Consider the following 20,598-nt stretch of genomic DNA (forward strand, 5'->3'; position numbering starts at 1 on the left):
AAAAGGGGATTTTCATTCACTCCCAGTGCCAGGTCCAAACTAGTGACTACTGGATTTAAAAGGTACATTAGAAGTTTGAATTTAAAGTACGTTTTCAAGGACAAAATTGTTTAATCTCATCTAGATTTTGTAATGCTGAAAACATAGAATCCACCCCTGAGTCCTATTATAAAAACATTTGAAGATTGTTGTGAAAATGGCATTAGACGACTTCTTTCAGCTTTTCCTGGTTAGGGATCGCCACAGCAGATCACCATCTGCTCATGATTGGCAGTGGAGTTTTATGATGTCGAGTTGCCAGCCCGGCACCCAACCTTCCATAGATGGCGCGCACACACGCACGCACTCACACCAAATGGCATTAGACTATTGTTGAGCAAAAAACGTCATAAGTTTTTCAATCTCACTTTACAAGAACAACAAAGATTAAAGAAGCTCTCAAGGGTTCATGAGATTAGAATCACAAAGGCAGATAATGGTGGTTCAATGGTTATTGTTTATAAAAGAGATTATATATCCAACATGACAAGTTTGTTGGGATATTCACATTTTTATGTTAAAGTAAAATAAAAAGTGTCATAAACAAGGCTTACAGACACATTGACTCATAGTTGTAGGAAAAATTGTTGGAAGGTTTAATAGATAGAATGTGCATTTACTTCTACACAGCAAAACTATTCGGTGCGCCTAAAATTCACAAAAATGTCAGAACATCACCTTACAGACTGATAGTATCACCCCCAGCTTCGAAGTTAGAAGCAATTTCCAAGTTCATAGATAAACCATTGTTAATGTTAGTCAAACAAATGCCATCTTTTAGCAGAGATTCGTTTGATTTTTTAGAAAAAAATCAAATGGGCCACAGCAAAATAAAATGCTATATTGGTTATGGTTGACGTTAGTTCTTTGTACACAGTCATTCTACATGAAGTAGGCTTGGAGTGGATATCATTTATGCTCAATAAAAGTAGAGACTACACTACACTGTGGGAGAAATCAAATTGTTGATAGAGTGCATATAGACATGGTATTAACCAACAATTTCTTTTCTTTTGAGGGTTCTTTTTTCCATCAGTCCAGTGGAGTAGCCACAGGGGTGAGAATGGCATCCAATTATGTGAATTTGGTTATGACATTTTGGGAGCTGTATATTTTGCCTTTTATCAATGTTTATCATTTTATTTCATCTTATTATCGATTTATATATGATTTATTTACACAGAGGAGATAATTGAAAGAATTTTTGAGAGAATTATTAAAATTTGTGAGTCACCATCGCAAGGACATAATCGGTTATTTAGATACAGAAGTTTACAAAAAAGAAGGAATAAAAAAATGTATTCCAGTATATTTCTTATGCTATTTTCCATTACATTAGTATGCATCCAACATATTTGAAACAGGACATCATTAAGGGACAATTTGCTAGACTTAAGTGATTAACAATGAATTTAGAACCATTGGATAGTTTTTCCAAATCATTACACCATAGATTTTTGTTCAGAGGATACCCAAGTCCATTCATTAATAAAATTAAGGTAGAAGTGGACAAGGGGGAGAAAGGAGACCATAATAGTAATAAAAGCAAAAAGGAATGGACAGTTTCTATGCCATTTGTTCATTTTTTGGATAGTGAGGCAATTAAAATAGTTATTAAAAATAATTTGAAGATATTTAATGCCATTATGGACAGCGTTACAATTATATGTTCAGAAACATTATTCATCAGTAAGAAAGGAAACAATGTTAAGAATATCTTAGAAAAAAGAAAACACATCTACTGATGGTTGCAAAAAGGGTACTTTTAAATGTCAGAATTGTTCCAAGTGTAGATACATAACTGAAAGTACATATTTTAACAAGGAAATGGGAAAAACTTGGAGTTCCTGGATTTTTTACTTGCACGTCCAAATATGAAGTTTATTTAGCAGAATGTTTGTCCTGTAAGGCATTTTATATAGGAAAAACTAACAGAGAATTAAAGAAATGCATATATGAACATCATTATGTGATTAAAACTAAAAACATTGACAATGCCATAGGAAAGCATTCCACAGGCTGTAATCATTTTTAAAAAAATTTGTTCAATGCTATAAATTTTGTACCTAGTGATTTTAATGGTGACAGAGGGATAATTAGAATACAGAGAACTTAAGTGGCAAATTACGTTTAATACAGTTACTTTACCAGGTTTAAATAATGTAAATTATAAGGTGGTATCAAATAGAAGTTGTCATTTGAAGAAATGTAAATAATAGATATAGTGTTTTATATTTAGTTAGAAAAAAATGTTTACACTGGCTTAATGCTTTATGTAGCAGAAATTAATTTTTTAAAAAAGTGTAAAAAAAATTCATATTTTGGTGTTTGAGTGATTACATTAATTATTAATTGATGATATTTTCTTATTGGTCAGATGACAAGTAGTGGGTGTATTTAAATATACGTTTTTAGTTTGTCTAATAGATTTGGAAGAAGGCCATTTTAGGTTGAAAGTGTTTAATCATTGACAAGTTTACTTCATTTGCTTGTCCTCTGTTTTTGGGGTTGATTTTCTTGTAATTTTTTTTTTTTACAACCCAGAGAGAACTGTATGTATGCATTACATGTATATGTACCTTAACTGTATAACTCTAAAATATTCCTGCAAATCAGGTAATCCTAAACCTCCTTGTTTAGTGGGGAGATTCACTTTATCCTACTTGACCCTTCCCCTTCTAAATAAATTTCTTCAACTCTTTATTACACTCCACAACCTTATCTCTGGTTGATAAAAGTATACGTGACCTGTATATAAAATTAAAAACACTAGAAACATGTTTTCTGCTTGTATCGTACTGTCTGTATCAATAATCAAGAACTTTCAGAATCTCATTTTGTGTATGGCCTTTTACTTAACCTTTTCCCACATATCCTTTGCTGCCGTGATGTAAACCTTTTAATCCATTCACCTAAATAATTCATCTTATGTCCCCATAACTGTGGGTATTGCTGAACTGATTCATGTTGTGAGTGCATAGTTTTAACAGTCAGAGTGAAAGAGTGCAGGCTGTTTTTTGTGTTGAGTGCATAGTTTACCATTATCATCATCTTTCGGCTGGTCCCGTTAGGGGTCGCCACAGCAGATCACCCGTTTCCATTTCTTCCTGTCCTCTGCATCTTGCTCTGTCACACCAACCACCTGCATGTCCTCTCTCACCACATCCATAAACCTTAGGCCTTCCTCTTTTCCTGTTACCTGGTAGCTTCATCCTTAGCATCCTTTTCCCAATATACTCAGCATCCCTCCTCAGCACATGTCCAAACCAGCGTAATCGTGCCTCTCTGGCTTTGTCTCCAAACCTTCCAACCTGGGCTGACCCTCTAATATACTTATTCCTAATCCTGTCCACCCTCGTCACACCCATTGCAAATCTTAACATCTTTAATTCTGCCACATCCAGCTCAAACTCCTGCCTTTTTGTCAGTGCCACTGTCTCCAACCCATATAACATAGCTGGTCTCACTACCCTCTTGTAGACCTTCCCTTTCACTCTTACAGGTACTCGTCTGTCACAAATCACTCCTGACGCTCTTCTCCACCCACTCCATCCTGGCTGTGCTGTCTTCTTCACCTCTCTTCCACACTCACCGTTACTCTGAACTATTGACCCCAAGTATTTAAACTCATCCACCTTCGCCACCTCTACTCCTTGCATCCTCACCATTCCTCTATCCTCCCACTCATTCACACACATATATTCTGTCTTAGTCCTGCTGACCTTCATTTCTCTTCTCTCTAGAGCATGTCTCCATCTCTCCAGTGTCTCCTCCACCTGTTCCCTACTCTCACTACAGATTACAATGTCATCTGCAAACATCATAGTCCACGGGGACTCCTGTCTGATCTCGTCTGTCAACCTGTCCGTCACCATTGCAAATAAGAAAGGGCTCAGAGCTGATACTTGATGTAACCCCACCTCCACCTTAAATGCATCCGTCACTCCCACTGCAGACCTCACCGCTGTCACACTACCCTCGTACATATCCTGTACCACTCTTACATACTTTTCTGACACTCCTGACTTCCTCATACAATACCACAACTCCTCTCTAGGCATCCTGTCATATGCTTTCTCTAAGTCTACAAAAACACAATGCAACTCCTTCCGACATTCTCTGTACTTCTCCATCAACACTCTCAGAGCAAAGAACGCATCTGTAGTGCTCTTTCCTGGCATGAAACCATACTGCTGATCACTAATCATCACCTCCCTTCTTAACCTAGCTTCCACTACTCTTTCCCATTACTTCATGCTGTGACTGATCATTTTAATCCCTCTGTAGTTACTACAGCTCTGCACATCACCCTTATTCTTAAAAATCGGTACCAAAACACTTTTTCTCGATTCCTCATAGTTTACCATTATAGCCTTTGTTTTATCTTCTTTTATTTTATGTAATGAAAACACTTGAAATTGTCTCAAAATGTTCCACAATACCAAAATGTCCTTTTCTTTTTTTATCAAGTGCAAATAATATCACCTGGGAATAAAGGTAACTTTTTCATTACCATACCAGTTATATCCTTGAATTTGTGACTCCCTTATTTTCTTTACCAGTGACTGTAAATATAAAGCAAGTAAAAAAAGGGGAAACAGGACACATTCCTTCCTGATTCCTCTGTTCAGAGACTGCTTGTTGAAAAGGATCCTTCCTACTTTAATTCTTGACTCTGACATATCATCATCATCTTCATCAACTCTCCCTTTTCCCATTTTCTTTATATGAGTTTGGGGTGTCACATCAGCTGTCACAATCTCTCTCTCTTTTTAGTGCCACCCTTCTACTTCCTTCAGCAGTCATGCCTTACCGTCACAGATTTTGGATGTCCTCTTCGTATTGCCTTCTTTCTGTTTGTCCCAAATCATCTTCACTGCATTGTCTTCTGGTTTCCTGCACATGTGAATATGCCATCGCAGTCTGTTCTCTCCAACCCTGTCTGCAGTTGGAGCTACTTGGGCTTTTGCTCTGATATCCTTATTTCTTCATTGGTCCCACAGTATTCATCCTACCACTTGTCTCAGGCACTTCATCTCCATCACATATAGCTTCCACAACTGTTCTGCTTTCCCTGCCCAAGGTTCTGTACCATACAGAAGTACTGGTTGTGCCACTGTTCTGTGCATCTTGCTTTTCAGCTTGTTTGGCATTCTTCTGTCATACACTATACCTGACACTCTGTGCCAGTTGGCTGCAACCCCTCTGAATCTAGCTTTGACCTCGTCATTCAGACTTCCCTTTTGCTCAACCACCCCTCCCATAGGATAGAAGCTGCTAACGTGCTCCATTTTCCTTTCTATCTCAATTTTCAGCTTCTTCTGATTCCCCTGATTTGCTGCCATCAGAACGGTCTTATCTGTACTCAGTTTCATCCCATTCCCCTATCCTTTGCTGAAGTTCTTGCTCAGAGTCTGCCTGTAATGCCACATCATCTGCATACAGTAACTTTGTTGATATGTCCCTTCTAACCAGTTTGCTAATATACTCCAGCACCTGTATAAACAGCAGTGGGCTCAGAGCTAAACCCTGATGCACACCCATTCCCACTGGGATCCCTTCTGTGATTCTGAACACTATTTGTACTTTTGACATTGGCTCCTTGTACATAGCTTGTACTGATGCTGCTAGTGTTAGTAAGACTACCCAAATCATCTTTCTTGGGACCTTGTTATATGCTTTCTCCAAGTCCAGCAATGTCCAGTTGGACTCTTTCCATATTGCTAGCTTTTCTTAACTATCTGTCTGACTGCTAACATCAGGTCAGTTGCTCTGCATTGTGATGTGAATTGTAACTGCTCATCTCCCATCTTACTTTTTACTACCTGTATAATGTCCTTTTAATTAACCATATTATCCCAGTAGGAAATGCAAATACTTCCATTTCCATGCTCATAAAATACCAGCTGACTATCGAACGCATTCTCTGCATCACGAACCAACAACAGTAATCGCATTTTCTTATTACCATTTCTCCCTTAATAGTGTCATGTATTTGTGTCACCTCCACAAAACCACATTGGTTCAGATTTACCACTTTTGGCAACACTTTTGTTATTCTCTTGGCCAATATATACATAAACACTTCGTAGTTGTGGTTTAAAATTGAAATGGGTCTTTGTGAAGCTGAGTCTTAATGATCTTTACTCTCTTTGGGTAATGTAGTCACCAGAGTTTTCTTTCAAGGTGTTGGAACCCCCCCCCCCCTTTTAAATCATCAGAATTTTCCTTCCCAGCTTCCAAACTTCCACAGGAGTACCATCTGTTCCTGCAGTTTTTTATGTTGATTGATTATACATCACTGTTTCTATTAATTGTTGAGCCTCATCAGCCTCTAACCTTGCATAATAAAGTCTCCCATGAACATTTTTGTTAATGCCATTTCTTGGTTTCTACATTTCTTGATGTATAGGATCTCTTGTGTGACAGTGTGAGAGAATGAGTGACGACATTCCCAAAGAGTAATGCTGATTTTTCTGTGATGGTGGGTTGGTGGTGGTCTTCTAGCTCCAGACTTCAAAATGTGATAAACCCAAAGTTGTAGAGGATTGCAGGGAGGCGAGAGGTGGATGAAGTGTTTAGATCTGATTTGGTGAATGTGAGTCTTGGGACTATGGAGTAGGTAAAGATGTGGAGCTTGTAAGAGATTGACGTAGCCTCATGGACATATTTGTGGGCTAGTGAAGGTATTTAGTAGTTGGGTGGTGAGGCCAGGCTGGAGATTGAAGAGAGGTAGTAGAGGGGGTGGGGACAGAAGGAGGCACAGAAGGTACGACAGAGTGGAGTAAAGTAGAAAGTGGACAGAAAAGGGTTGGTAAAAAATGAGAAGAGGTGGTCAGCGTATTCAAGCAAATGCAGAAGCAGACAGGAGGACGTTAACGGGAGCAAAGTGACAGGGATATTCAAGAAGTAAAGATTCAGGAGATGATAGAGGGAGGAGAAAGCCGCCAGGAAATAGAGACATAAAGGGGCAGGAAGGCAGGGGCACAGGCAGGCATAGGTGGCAAGAAAGAGTGAGTCGTCAAGTATAGATGGGTCAGGCCAGAAGCATCATCAGAGAAAGACAGAGAATGTGATCGAGAGATTGAAATGGGACAGAAGGGAGCAGTTAGCAAGAAGGTAAAGTCAAGTAGAACAGGTAGACTGCAGCAGTAGTAGTATGGAAGTAACATATTCTGAGATATCACATGTAACGTGGTAGAATTGTTACCCGTATGATAGCACACTTACAGGCAATACGTGTAACATGTAATAGTATACTGTAAGATATCACATGTAATACATGATAGCTTACTCTGAGGTGTTATCCATCTGATAGCACACTTATAGGCACTGTCTGTAACATGTAATATATTCTGAGGTACTACATGTAACATATGATAGATTACTGGGTGGTGTTACCCATATGATACACACTCAGGGGCTTTATTTATAACACTGGATTGTGCACTCAGAGGCACTACCCATATTATATGATAGCATACTGAGAGGCACTACCTGTAATATATGGTAATGTACTCCGAGATGGTACCCATGGCATGTAATAGAGCCATTGCTTCAGCACTGGGGCGATAAAAAGATGGATTGTCACCACAGCAAAACTGAAGTCAAGGTCAACATGCAAAAAATGATTGAAGGTACTGAAAAATAGAATAAATTGAGGAAAACAAAGGTATCCCATGAATTTGACTAGTATCAGAGGCTAAGGATAATTACAATTCCTTCTTTACACCTTACAATACTCCTGCACTTAAAAATATTATCCCCCCTTTAACAATCCTAGACCGCTTCGATCCTCTAACAAACTACTAATTCAGACTAGCAAAATTAATAACACAGCCGGTGATTCTCTCTTTGCAAACTCTGTAAGTAGATCCTGGAACTCTCTTCCAGCTAATATTACCTTACTTTCCACCTTAGGTCAATTTAAAACTAGACTCAAACAACATTGGTCACTTAACTGGCTATGTCAATGTATCAAGCCTGGCTAGCTCTCTCTAGAATGTGTAAAAATCTATTAACCAGTTTACTGTGTAATTTAATTTAATCCTGACTTGTGCTCAGGATTAACTGTAACCTGTGGAACTTGTTTAACTTGCTTACTTATGTAATCTCTGTAAATAGTCTGTTTGTAATATGTAATGCTGGTATTATGTAATGCTGTATCTGCTTACCCTTGGAGCTTTTCTCCCCGGGCCTCCGCTGAAAATGGACATGCATCCAGTCAGACTATCCCGGTCAACAAATGTAAAATAAAAAATAAATACATTCTTTACTTACATCAGGAAATGAGAAATAACTATCAGCATTGCTTGCTACGTATTTAAAATGGCACCCCTTGCTAGGATCCAGTAGATACAGCAAATGTATTAACTGACAAATTCAGTGCAAATTTCACCCCGAGACAACTGTACAAAACCCACATATTCCAAAGGATCTCAAAGCCCGTGTCATCATAAAAGAACACTTGTTAAAGATACTTTTCAGAACAAAAAATACATCCTCCATGGGATCTGCTAACATACATGCTTGCTTGCTACACAGCACTAGACATGCACTAATGGACTTAATCCTACAGCTATTCGACATGAGCTTAGTAACTGACATGGTCTCTAAAGTTTGGAGCACAGCAGTTGTAATGCCACTTCATAAGATCGGCCTCACCACTGACCCCAGAAACTACAGCTCCATTAATATGACAGTCCTGATCTGCAAGCCCATGGAATGGGTCATAACTGACTTGTTAAGGGTAGATCCTTTCTAATAAATCTGGTAAACATCATTGAGATCAAAATATACAAAAAGAGCACTTCAGAAGGCCACCAATACTTTCTCGAGCTAAACATTTTTAATTAATTCACAGTAGAAGATGGCAAAACGGCAAACAAATACACATAAACGCTCACAAATCAAACTGCGTTTTCATCAAACAAATACATGTATAAATGGATACCACACATGAGAGCTCGACCCCTCAGTTCTTCAAGTGAAGAGCAAAAAAAAAAGGGACTTCTGCAGGATGCCACTTGGCTGGTTTCCTGCAGACAGTACCCAATCCATTACAGTTTATGCCCATCATAGAGAGCTACAGTGCTCAGGTTTTAGACTTTAAAAAAAATAAATTTTTTTCACTTTTAAACTGTAGTAAACTGATTGCTACAGTTTAGGCCACTCACAGAGTGCTACAGGATCAGGTATGGCCACAAAGCCAGTATGAGTTTAAGAGCAATCAGGATCAGCCAGTCACACCCCCCTCCCCCAACACTTTGCAACTGTAGCAGTTGCCCCCTTTGCCCGGCCCTAGTTAAGCTACTAGGGGTGGTCATGGTGACTAGACCAACACTTTTTCTTTAAATAAAATGTTCAGTTTTTAATGAGGTTTCCCCCAGTATCTGAAACGTTTAGTGGCATACAGTGCTTAGTATGACAGTGTTTTAAGTGAAGTTTTTGATAACTGAAAAGAATTTGATCAGAGTTGTAAAACCATTCTAGACAGACCAAATGTAAGCTCTCCTAATCTGGTTAAGTTCTGAAACTGGATACTTTTTTAATTTGACAATTAATTCTTTTTCCTGCTTTTGACAGTGCCCAGGGTACAAGTTTAAAATGAGACCATCTGTCCATTTAGTGCAGTGACTGAACTGCTAATAAACTTCATTCTGTAGTCTTAGGTTTGATTCCCTCAAAATCAGTTTTCTTGTTGTGCAACTGTGAACAAATCTGGTTACTATCTAAAAAGATGCACTTATTTTTTTTTTATCTAGTGGGTTTGCCCGGTTAACAAACATAAGTGGAATGGTTTTATTAGTGAAGAATGTGTGTAACTGTACTGTGCGCTATAGATGTACTTATTTGTGCCACAGCACTTGTTGAACTGTTTCAGCAGGAAGCTGATTTTCACAGATTTGCTGCTAGCCTATTGTTTATGGTGTGACATTAGAATGACTGAAGGCAGTCACATGAAATTATTAGCATGAATTAACAGAGTTAAGAGCCTTGTAATTATAATGTGAAGATGCATGGGAAGTACTGTTTGTTGTATTTGTCAGTTCCAGAGAGCTGTTCATTTTTATGCACACATTCACAGGTGCACACGCACAGTCAGTTATTGCAAGCTAAGTTTCACTTGTATGAAAAAGCCATTAATTCCCTTAAAGCAGAGTTTCCTTTTCTGGACCCTAATTAAAATGATAATTTTCATAGATTAAGTCGAGAGGATTTTGAGCAGAAGTGGTGGGGTGAGTTTCTTAGTACACCAGATTGAGAGTCTGTCTCCCTTTGCAAGCCTTTTCAGGATTTTTTGCCATAGTCTGTGACTTCTTTTAAGTCAGGTGAAAAATCTTGCATCTGATTATTTTGGGTAGAAACCGTTGTTAAATGCTGTATCAACCTTCTAAGCGTGCTTTCTACTTGCACTTCTTACAAATCTGAGATGCAAGCTGACTGACCCCCCCCCCCCTTTCTCCTGTTCCTGGTAAAGGATTCAAAGTTATTTTCTCTTAGTGTTCATTTTTCTGCCCGTGCACACAGCGGTTTTGTGTGTGTGTGTGTGTGTGTGTGTGGGTAGGAGAACAGTAAGCAAGTCACCAGTGATGGTAGAAGTTGAACAGCAGCATATCTCTCAACTCTCCAGATTTTTGCAGAATGTCCAGATTTTTACGTTATATTCTTAGTTTGTACATTATAATATTTGTGGTTTTCTGGCAAATAATGGAAGATTAAAGTCACTAAATAATGATAAACAACAGTTTCAGACTTTATATCCTTCAAACAATGCATGCTAACAAAAAAAAAATATTATTCTAGCCAATTTTTAAGTGCAATATATCAAATATGTCCCCATTTTTGGGCCCTTGTGGCCCCATTGTTTTAAGCTTTGTCCATATTTTTTGCGTGCTGAGAGGTTGAGGGGTATGAACATGAGTGACAGTAGAAAACAGAGGAGATGAAGGCAAGTTATTGGTATCTTTCTTCACTCATTACAATGATAACCTTTGTCTCCTTTAACTTCAGATGTACCTTGTCAGTGTAGAGTCACCAGAGATATCGTGCATGCATCTGTGTGCATGTGTGTGTGTGTCTCTGACTATAGTGGCTGAGCCTTGCTTTCTTACCTCTAGAGGATTGTAGTATTACTGTAAACAATCTGTATTGCACCAGAGCCATTAGTAGAAAAAAGACTCACTTGTGATTGGTTTTGCCTAGAAATAGGTATGCAGGCAATGAAAAATTCATGTCTGTTATGTAGGCTGGAAAAAAACATGCATTTCTGTCTTTGTGCTTGTAACAAACTAGAGTGCCCTCTAATGGTGGAAGGGAGGGACAGCTGGCACTGGAAAATGACCACTCTTTCATGATGTTGACACATTCTGTGTTTGGTCGGAATAATTGTTCTACATATGCATTTATTTCCTGCTTACAGTCTTCTTAAATTTGTCACTTTTTTTTTAATGCCTTGAATAAGAGAGAGAGTGTGGCAGAAGGACGGGTCAAGGTGTCGGTGTGATGATGTCACAGAAGACTTGTTAATAAGTGGGATTTTTTCTTTTTTTGGGAGAGAGGATACCACGTACTTTTATAGCTGTGTATAAGTGAACTTTACCTGCTTCAGTGGGAAGTTGGAATGCATTCTAACACATTTCTTTCTTGCTGTGTGTGTGTGTGTGTGTGTGTGCGCGTTTGTGCACGCGCATGGGGGGTAGTGTCAAGTTTCTTGAATTAACATATTTATTCTGTATATTTACGTAAGTTGAAGTTGAAAAGTATTTTTGAGTATTAGCACTTATGAAAACTTGAGTATTGCTGGCTGTGCTTTACTTTAATTTACAGAGTGCGTATTTAATCTGTCTGTCTGTCTGTCTATATCCTTTGCTGACCAGGTAAGTTCCACTAGGCTAGTAGTCTGTTTTCAGGGGACATTCAAGGTGGTATTTATACTGTTAGGTGAAATTTGGCCAGGACATCAGGGACTTCCCCTACTCTCCTTGATAGGTGCTATGGGATCGTTTGCATCAACTTGAGCAAATGCCAACTCAAGCAGATAAGACCTTGGTTTCACATCTCATCCAAAGGATGACAGATTCAAAAAGTGCAGCACCGTGCTAATGCTAAATTGCAGTGTCTGTAATCGATCTACCTAGTGTGTGAATAGAACCCACAACTTTCTGCACCAAAAACAGTTAACAGTTTGGCAATCCACAGAAGAAATTCTCACTTACCTGTGCTAATCCTGTGTAATTACAGCTGCAACACAGTGACGTAACCGCCTCCTGCTCGCCCATTAATATTAATGCCCAAACACAGCTTTGTATGTTTAGTTTTCTGCGTTTGGAAGCAAAAGTTGTAGATGTTTTAAATGCTGTAAAAAAGATGCATGTGAACACTTTTGAAAAGAAAAGCTTGTTTCACACCCTTAAACATGATTTTCAAGTTTGTTTACAGGATTAATACACTGATCACAGTAGACCATTTGCTGTCACAGCCCAGGTGAAGAAATTCACCAAACAATAAAACTGAACTAATTTATAAAGACAGTGTTTTTCACCAGTTCCGACCACAGTCTTTAGCCTATAACGCTAATGAAGAGATTAAGTGGAGCTTCTGCTTCAGCTGTCAGGTGCATCGCGTAGTGTGAGGCCGGGATGTCTTTGCGTAGTGCAGTTGTTTGCATTGCAGCATATTGCAGGACATGGCAGTACATCCCTAACTGTTTTACAATTCTTGCATGGAGAGTCATTCCAGGAAATTTTGATGCTGTTGGTTAGCTATGTTATGCCAATCAACACATCCTGATGTCATGGAAGGTTGGTGCTGAACTGCTGTACGTTCCCCACCATTTCATCCCCACAGCATCAGTTCTCTGCACCACTCTATAGTCCATGACTCACTTATTTGTGACCGCTAACTAAGCTGTGGATCGCAGAGTACCGGAGGTCTATCTGGATTTCAAGTACGGATTTGTGCCCCTCTGCCCCAGCATATACAGAGTGCTGTGAGGGACTTTTGTAAATTGTGTAAGGTATGCTGCACGAGTTTTACCGCTTAGCAGCACGATACTGTTGCTTGTGTGTTTATGAATAGTTCCATGCATTTGTCATCTGATGATTTTTTTTTTATTGCACTTTCAATTACATTTAAATTAATACAGTGTTATACAAGTATTCTCTGTTGAGCCCTTTAGTTACTGGAGCTCTTTTGCCTTTTTTAACTTAATTAAGCATAAATGCGTAGTACTTGCATCAAATCCCAAGAGTATTTTTTCCTGATCTGATTTCTGTGATTACTTGTATAGAGAGTGGTGGTAACTTTAGATAATGTGCTGATTCACACTATTTCTAAGGCTAATGATGATAACAGCTTGTTTTACTGGCTTATAACACTTATAAATTGCAGCAGCGTGGCATTAACGTAGCAGTAGAAGGGCATTGGTCATCCCTTGTTAAAACAATAAAAATAAATAAATAAATGAAACAGTTTACCCTTCAACAGTTATCTTTCCTTAGCAGAATTTTCTGTCTGTTAGGAGTATTGCCGTATGACATTTCATTTGTTCAAGCCCTTGGACATGGGTGTTATGTTTTATCAGCACATTCCTAGGTGTTATGTGCAACAAAGTGAATGTCAGTCTAATGAACTTGAATCAGAGTGGCATTTTATTTACATGTAAACTCTGCAGAAAGATTTATAGTAGAGTAACTCTGCTACTGATTGCATAAGAAACCAAGAATAGTTTCTTTTTGGACACCTGCCACACGAGAAGCAAAAGAACAGCTGCTGAGCTGTGACTCCTTAAGGAGGAGTGAAGGAGCCCCTTGGGCACCATCTTTAACTGTCCTTCATATGTGCTGCCCCCCCCCCCAACACACATGTGTGCACGCTTTCATACTCTCTCTGTCATTTTGACACTAACCTTTATATGCCAGGTACGCCAAACGATTTTGCAGATTATACGCCTGGCATGCCAAACGATTTTGCAGATTATATGCCTGGTATGCCAAACAGTTTTGCAGACAAGAGTACTAAATGGTTTACTGCTGCAGCCAGTTTTCTCTGCATACCTGGTTTGGTATTGGGTTTCTGAGCACTAATGCAGTACCGAAAGACAGACCTGGAGGTTCTGGAAGTTTCTCATCTGCATGTCTGTAGTTTTAGGGGTGGTAGTGATATTGTCATAGTCAACGTTGTACTGATTTTGACTTGCATAGCTTGGAGAACACTGGATGGTGGGATCCCAACGTGTGTGTTTCAGCTGGCACACACTGTAGACACTTTTTTGCTGAAGCTATCAGCTGTGATGTTACAGATTAAATTAAATTTCCTTCCACTCTTAAGATTTAGTAGTCATGGTTTTAGCAGAGGCATTTTTAAATGTGAACATTAAATTGTTTTGCTGCATATAAAAAAATTAAATGTTGATAAATACTATGCTGTGTATGAAAGTTGCAAAGGGGGTCAGTAAGTCATTTGGTTATAAATGTAAAACAACTTGTATGATTTACAGGTATTGGCCAGGTGGCTGAATTTCACTGTGCTAAGCAGGGTTTCCCTAAAGGAGAATGTTTTTAACGCTGCTGAATTGCTTTCATCTGAGTGAAGGAGACCCCCCATACACACCCATTTAAGATTTATTAATAATAAAGTTATTTTATAATTTCCAGTTTTTTTCACTGTTAGTTATAGTTCAGCAACAGGTTATTCCCTAAATATACCACAGCTGTGCAGCAGTACATGAGTGCAGCCCACACAGGAAGACTTGGTGTGTTCACTTTCACAGGTTACATCGATCCTTCAATATGAGAGAGAAGCATGATGGAAAACAGGGCTCGATTGCCAGATAATTAGTGGTAGGGCTTCTGGTCAGATGAGAGTAAACAATCGGCTGTTGTAGTGCCAACTTCAGAGTGGATTTTTTTTCTAGAGTTGATTATTTAGAGTATCCTGTTTAAAATAATAATTATTTTTTGTATCTGTTTTCCTGGGTGTATCAATAATCCATGGACCTTTTTCAGACTCAGCTAAGGAGCGGTGTCTGGTTAAGCCTCGGAGTGGTGTCTGGTTACGTGATTTTCTCAGAGTCGCATGATTAGGCAGTGGAGGCTGAGGGAATCAAACCTTGCACCACTGGACCACAGGAAACGGCTCGCAAATATAAACCTTTATTTATATCTAAACATGTCATAATCAGTGAGGTGTAACTAGCATACCAGGGAGATGGTGTTTTGTTATCTGTAAGTGTAGGAGTAGTCCAGAATCCCAAGATAATCGAGTAAAATCGTGGTGTGTTATATCGAATGCTAAATTGGTAATGTTGCAGCTTTTCAACTGGTAGGTAGGTACAAGTAGTGTAGTTGAGTGCTCCCAGAAAACAGCATAGTGTGGAAGACGGATACCCAGACAGTTCCAATAGTAATAGGAGCAATGGGGCTCGTAAAAAAGAATTTACAGTCATATTTAGATACGTAAATGTAACTTCGTATGAATTGCAGAAGGGGTCAGTACTGGGCACATTCTGGATGCTGTGAAGAGCACTTTTGGCTAACATGAAAGGTTGAAACAGTACTAATTTCATGAACTTTAATCATACTTTGAATTAGAAATGGGGTCCATTCCTGTCATTATATTAGAAACCCAAACGTCTTGGAGAAATTAAAAACACTGAAGTGTGGCACTGCTTCTGTTTACCAAAGGAAGTGCCCCCTTGCACGAGATACTGTCCCTTTTTCAATATTGTCCTTCCTTCTACATTCTACACTAACTGCCAGACTGTCATGTGTGCTAATTGCATTGTCATCCATGAAATCCATCCAGTAAGGGCTTAAAATCCACTGTACTTCACGTGTGCTTTATTCTTGTAGATACGCCATTCCAAACACAAAAAACATTTTTCTAAATTGTCAACCTTTTTGTAGTTCTGTTTAGAACCATTGTCAGCTTTATGTTCATATACCCCAGGTTGGTTGTTTCCTATCCAAACAGTGAGGTTCATGTTATTAAAAGCTTGGTATAGCAGAAACATCTGCTGTTAGCAAGTGCATTAGCTTCTCAGTGTAGCAAAATCTGGCTAATGCCACCAGATTGTTTACAAGGTACACATTTATCCTTTTATCATATGCTTTATTTTACTGTTCTAGATACCAAAAACAGTTGTTTCCTCATTGTAATTATTGAAGTTACAGCAATATATAAAGCTGCATGGGTAAGATAATATTCTACTAATGACAAATCTCAGTAAACTTCCTAGGCATCTGTTAATGGTTGTAATGTTTTGAACTATGTGGCCTGCATTTTAATTTAGCATCCTGTGTTACACCAGACTCATCATAAAATCAATCATTGCTTACTTTGCTGTCCCTTGACATATATAGGATAATCTCTCTGTTCCAAGAGTCATAACTTTTGACATTGTTATCTTAACGTCATATTTCTATTTATATATTTTAAGTATGGCTTGCATTTTATCAGGATTAGTCGTTTTATATGAGTGATATATTTTAATGTCATTGTTCTTTAGCATGCCGTAGTGTACACATGCCATAAATGTCTGCTGAATAGATATGGATGCATGAAAGTGCCTTGTGGCATTCCTTATATTATCATTCCTCATTGTGTGGTTTCTGCTCCTACAGATACCCACATCATCTTTTAAAGCTGTTCCACCTTTATCTTCTCTAGGAAGTGTAATGTTACTGTCTGCTGGAATTTTGTCATTAGTAAGCTCTTAATGAAGTGAAAAAAAATCTGCTTCTAAACTCCTGTAGCTTCTGAAATGTCATCCCAGAAGCTTTAACTAACAGGGTTTTTTTTGTCATTGATTTTTTTAGCAAAGATTTAACACTTTTTCTTTACTTTGGCAGTCATGCTTTTTTTTTTTTTTTAAACATGTAAACAGAATGCAGTTGTAGTCCCTCTTACTCATGTTAAGACGATAGTTGTATTTCCTGTCAGATTGTTGTAACCTTGTGTCGAACAGTGAGTAGTTTCCTTTTAGGGAGCATTTCAGTACATGGTGCATCAAATTGTTTATTTGAAATGTTGGGATTACAAGACCAGACTCCATGTGCTCATGCAGTCTGCATTGCTTTGCTAAAGCTTGTGTATGCACTCTTTTGTTTTTACAGCACTTTTGTCATCGTGGTGTGAAGAATTAGGGCGACTTCTTTTACTACGTCACCAGAAGAGTCGGCAGAACGATCCCCCTGGAAAACTTCCAATGCAGCCATCTATGAACAGCATGACCTCCATGAAACCATCTCTTTCCCATGGGTTAGTGCTTTTATTTCTATATCCTAGCATTGTGTGCGATTATTGAAGTAATGTTTATAGCTTTGCCATTGCAGGACTTGTATAGGGACACTGAGAAAGGCAAGAAGTTTTTTCTGCATTTTTCTCAGTTTTCTAACAGCAGCTCTCATTACCCCCTCTGCAGCACTGCACATGCTCTGCCACATCAGCTGTCATTACCCCTAGAACCAAACTCCCAGCACTGCACATGCTCTGCCACATCAGCTCTCATTACCCCTAGAACCAAACTCCCAGCACTGCACATGCTCTGCCACATCAGCTCTCATTACCCCTAGAACCAAACTCTGCAGCACTGCACATGCTCTGCCACATCAGCTGTCATTACCCCTAGAACCAAACTCTGCAGCACTGCACATGATCTGCCACATCAGCTCTCATTACCCTTAGAACCAAACTCCCAGCACTGCACATGCTCTGCCACATCAGCTCTCATTACCCCTAGAACCAAACTCTGCAGCACTGCACATGCTATGCCACATCAACTGTCATTACCCCTGGAACCAAACTCCCAGCACTGCACATGCTCTGCCACATCAGCTCTCATTACCCCTAGAACCAAACTCTGCAGCACTGCACATGCTCTGCCACATCAGCTCTCATTACCCCTAGAACCAAACTCCCAGCACTGCACATGCTCTGTCACATCAGCTCTCGTTACCCCTAGAACCAAACTCCGCAGCACTGCAAATGCTTTCTGTTCTTAGGCACCCACTCTTTGGCAAGGTGTCCCCGTCGACATTAAGGGAATCATCACTTACTCCAAATTTAGAATGCAACTCAAAAAGCAGGTCTTCATCTAGGCCAAATGCTCCTGCTTCGACACAGGGCATGTCACCTAACTTTTCTCCTTTCCAGGTCTACTCTCCTGTCAGAATTCACAGAAAGTGATGTATGTATATATTGTACATTATACTGCTTTATTTATGTATTTATATTTTATTTTGCATTTGTTTACCAGGAAAGTCCAACTTAGAACAAAACCAATTTTCAGAGGAGGCTTGGGGAGAAGCACTCCAGCTGCACGTCTTTGTAATGTGGGAGGAAACTGGAGCACCCGGAAGAAACCCACATGAATGCAGGGAGGACATGCAGACTCTGCACAGAAGGCAGTCCAGCCGAGAATCGAACTGGAGAACCTCTTGCTGTGAGGTGACAACACTACCGCTGCACCACTGCTCCGCTTTATTGTACATTGCAGTGTGCTTGCTCAACAGATTGTACATATACAGTTTTTTCTATGTAATTAGTCTGAACTAATCTGTTATTGCTTACATTTTTATGTTTTATGTTTGTGAAATGTTTTATATTTTACTTGGGCTGAGCCTGAAATTGATCAGTATTGATTATTGCACTACTCAGGTAAACAAATATACATATAAATGAAGAAATAAGTCTTTGCTAAGAATTTGCAGTTTATCACACTACATTTTGACAGATGCAATGTCAACATTTGTACATGGGAGTAAAGGTCCAGACATGTAGACAGTTTAATGAACTGTTGGAGTATCTTGGTCATATGTTGGTCCAGCACACCAGGTTTGAGGTATTATTCTTTAAGCTTTGTTTGAAAGTCCTCTTGCTATGTTCTTAATAACATAAATTCAGTATCAAGTAATCATAAAAATACTTCACAAAAAGGTGAGATTAAAATAAACACGTTAAATGCTAGGAAAAATTCTCGAGTCTGCTTAGGCTGTAAAAGTACCAATACAAACACTTCCAGGCAAAAATCTTAAATTTTCAATTAAAAACTCAACCAGTGCAGGTCTTTTACTTCGGATTCCTCAATCCCTTTCTCTTTGCCTATACTCTGATATCGATTCCTGATAGGGAAGGCAATCGCTAGACTGCAGTCTAAATGTCTTTGTGGAATCTTCCCATTCTATTACCTTTATCCCTCTGATAGCCCCCCGCTTACCTATTCTCTGTATCCCTAATTGCAGTCATCCCTATCGCAGAGCCCCTTTTCTCCATGGTCACGTTGGCTTAGTTCTTTGTATAATTTCTGCTACCATATGAATATAATATTCTGTATGACTGTTGTTTTCCGTAAGGATCTGCATCCAAAATACCACTCTTTACTTATCTCATGAATTTTCCCCTTCATCAATATCTCTTTCCACTTTGAATTGTAGCTTTTTGTTTGTGTTATGTTTATGAACTTTAATTGCATAACTGTAAAATATCCCTTCTTATCAGAATGGCTCACACCACAGCACTTGAGATGTTCTTTTCTGGTTTTATTTAGCTACAAAATAATATCATCTTCAGATAAAGCCTTTTCTTGAATGTCCTACCCATTATATATTTGAATTTCCCTTATTTTATTTGATAAATTTAAAGCAAAGAACAAAAGGGGAAAGAGCACACCCTTTACTGTATCAGGAAATGAAAATGTTTCAATTGCCTTACTCATAAAATGCCAGGTTTACTCTGTTAAATGCTTTCTCTGCATCAGGACCCAACAACAGCAGTCTTCCTCTGGATCATCACTGTTCTATTAATGTTGTCAAATGTTTGCATTCCTTCCAGAAAACCTCATCGATCAATATCTGTCAGTTTTGGTAACACCTTTGTCATTCTTTTAGCCATTCTAGACACTTTATGATCATGATTTAAAATTGAAATGTGTCTATATAAAGCTGGATCTGATGCTATTTACCATCTTTAGGTATTACAGCCACCACAGCTTTTTTTCTGGGATGCTTGTGCTTTCTCTCCTTTTAAAATGCTGTTAACAAAACCTCCCAAATCTTTATCCCTGTCTTCCCTCCTGTTTTCCAGACTTTCACTGGCGTACCTTCTCTTCCTGGAGACTTTCCTGCAGAGTGGTTGTGCATTACCATTTTTATCTTATCTCCTCCTTAACTGTTAATTGTTGAGCCTCCTCTCCCTCTAACCTTGGTGTATTTAAGTCTTACACAAATATTTCCATTTGTGTGCTTTCCTGATGCTTTCCTTCTGTGCTTTAGACACATTGTCATAAGGTTTCTGAAATAAACAGAGGTCCTGTAGAGTTATTTTTCTTGTTACAGGCTCCCTAAGTTTGGCAACAATCCTTTCTACTTTGTTGTCTCAGTGACTATCCTAAAAGTTTTTGTGCCCTGGGGTTATCAAAAAACAAAAAAATAGCTGCTTAATAGTAGTCTTTCTAAATGTATGCATGTTATCCAGGTACTCCTTTACTTTCTTTTTAGCGCTCTGCAGTTGTACCTCTTCTTACACTGTGAGATTGTCCTTATTTTCTGTAATACTTTA

General features: G+C 38.8%; 1 protein-coding gene across 5 annotated transcripts in view; it reads left to right on the forward strand.

Moving 5' to 3' along the window:
* ZMIZ1 (zinc finger MIZ-type containing 1) overlaps nt 1-20,598 on the forward strand; it is a 2,170,450-nt gene that overhangs the window by 1,823,619 nt on the left and 326,233 nt on the right. For all 5 annotated transcript variants that reach the window (XM_044056883.1, XM_044056886.1, XM_044056882.1 and 2 more), the window contains one exon: nt 17,157-17,301. In XM_044056883.1, coding sequence (XP_043912818.1) covers nt 17,157-17,301 — 145 coding nt within the window. The remainder of the gene's footprint in view (nt 1-17,156; nt 17,302-20,598) is intronic.

The sequence above is a fragment of the Protopterus annectens genome, chromosome 14.part0, assembly GCF_019279795.1.
Source record: "Protopterus annectens isolate FY-2018-M chromosome 14.part0, PAN1.0, whole genome shotgun sequence".
Taxonomy (NCBI): Eukaryota; Metazoa; Chordata; order Ceratodontiformes; family Protopteridae; genus Protopterus; species Protopterus annectens.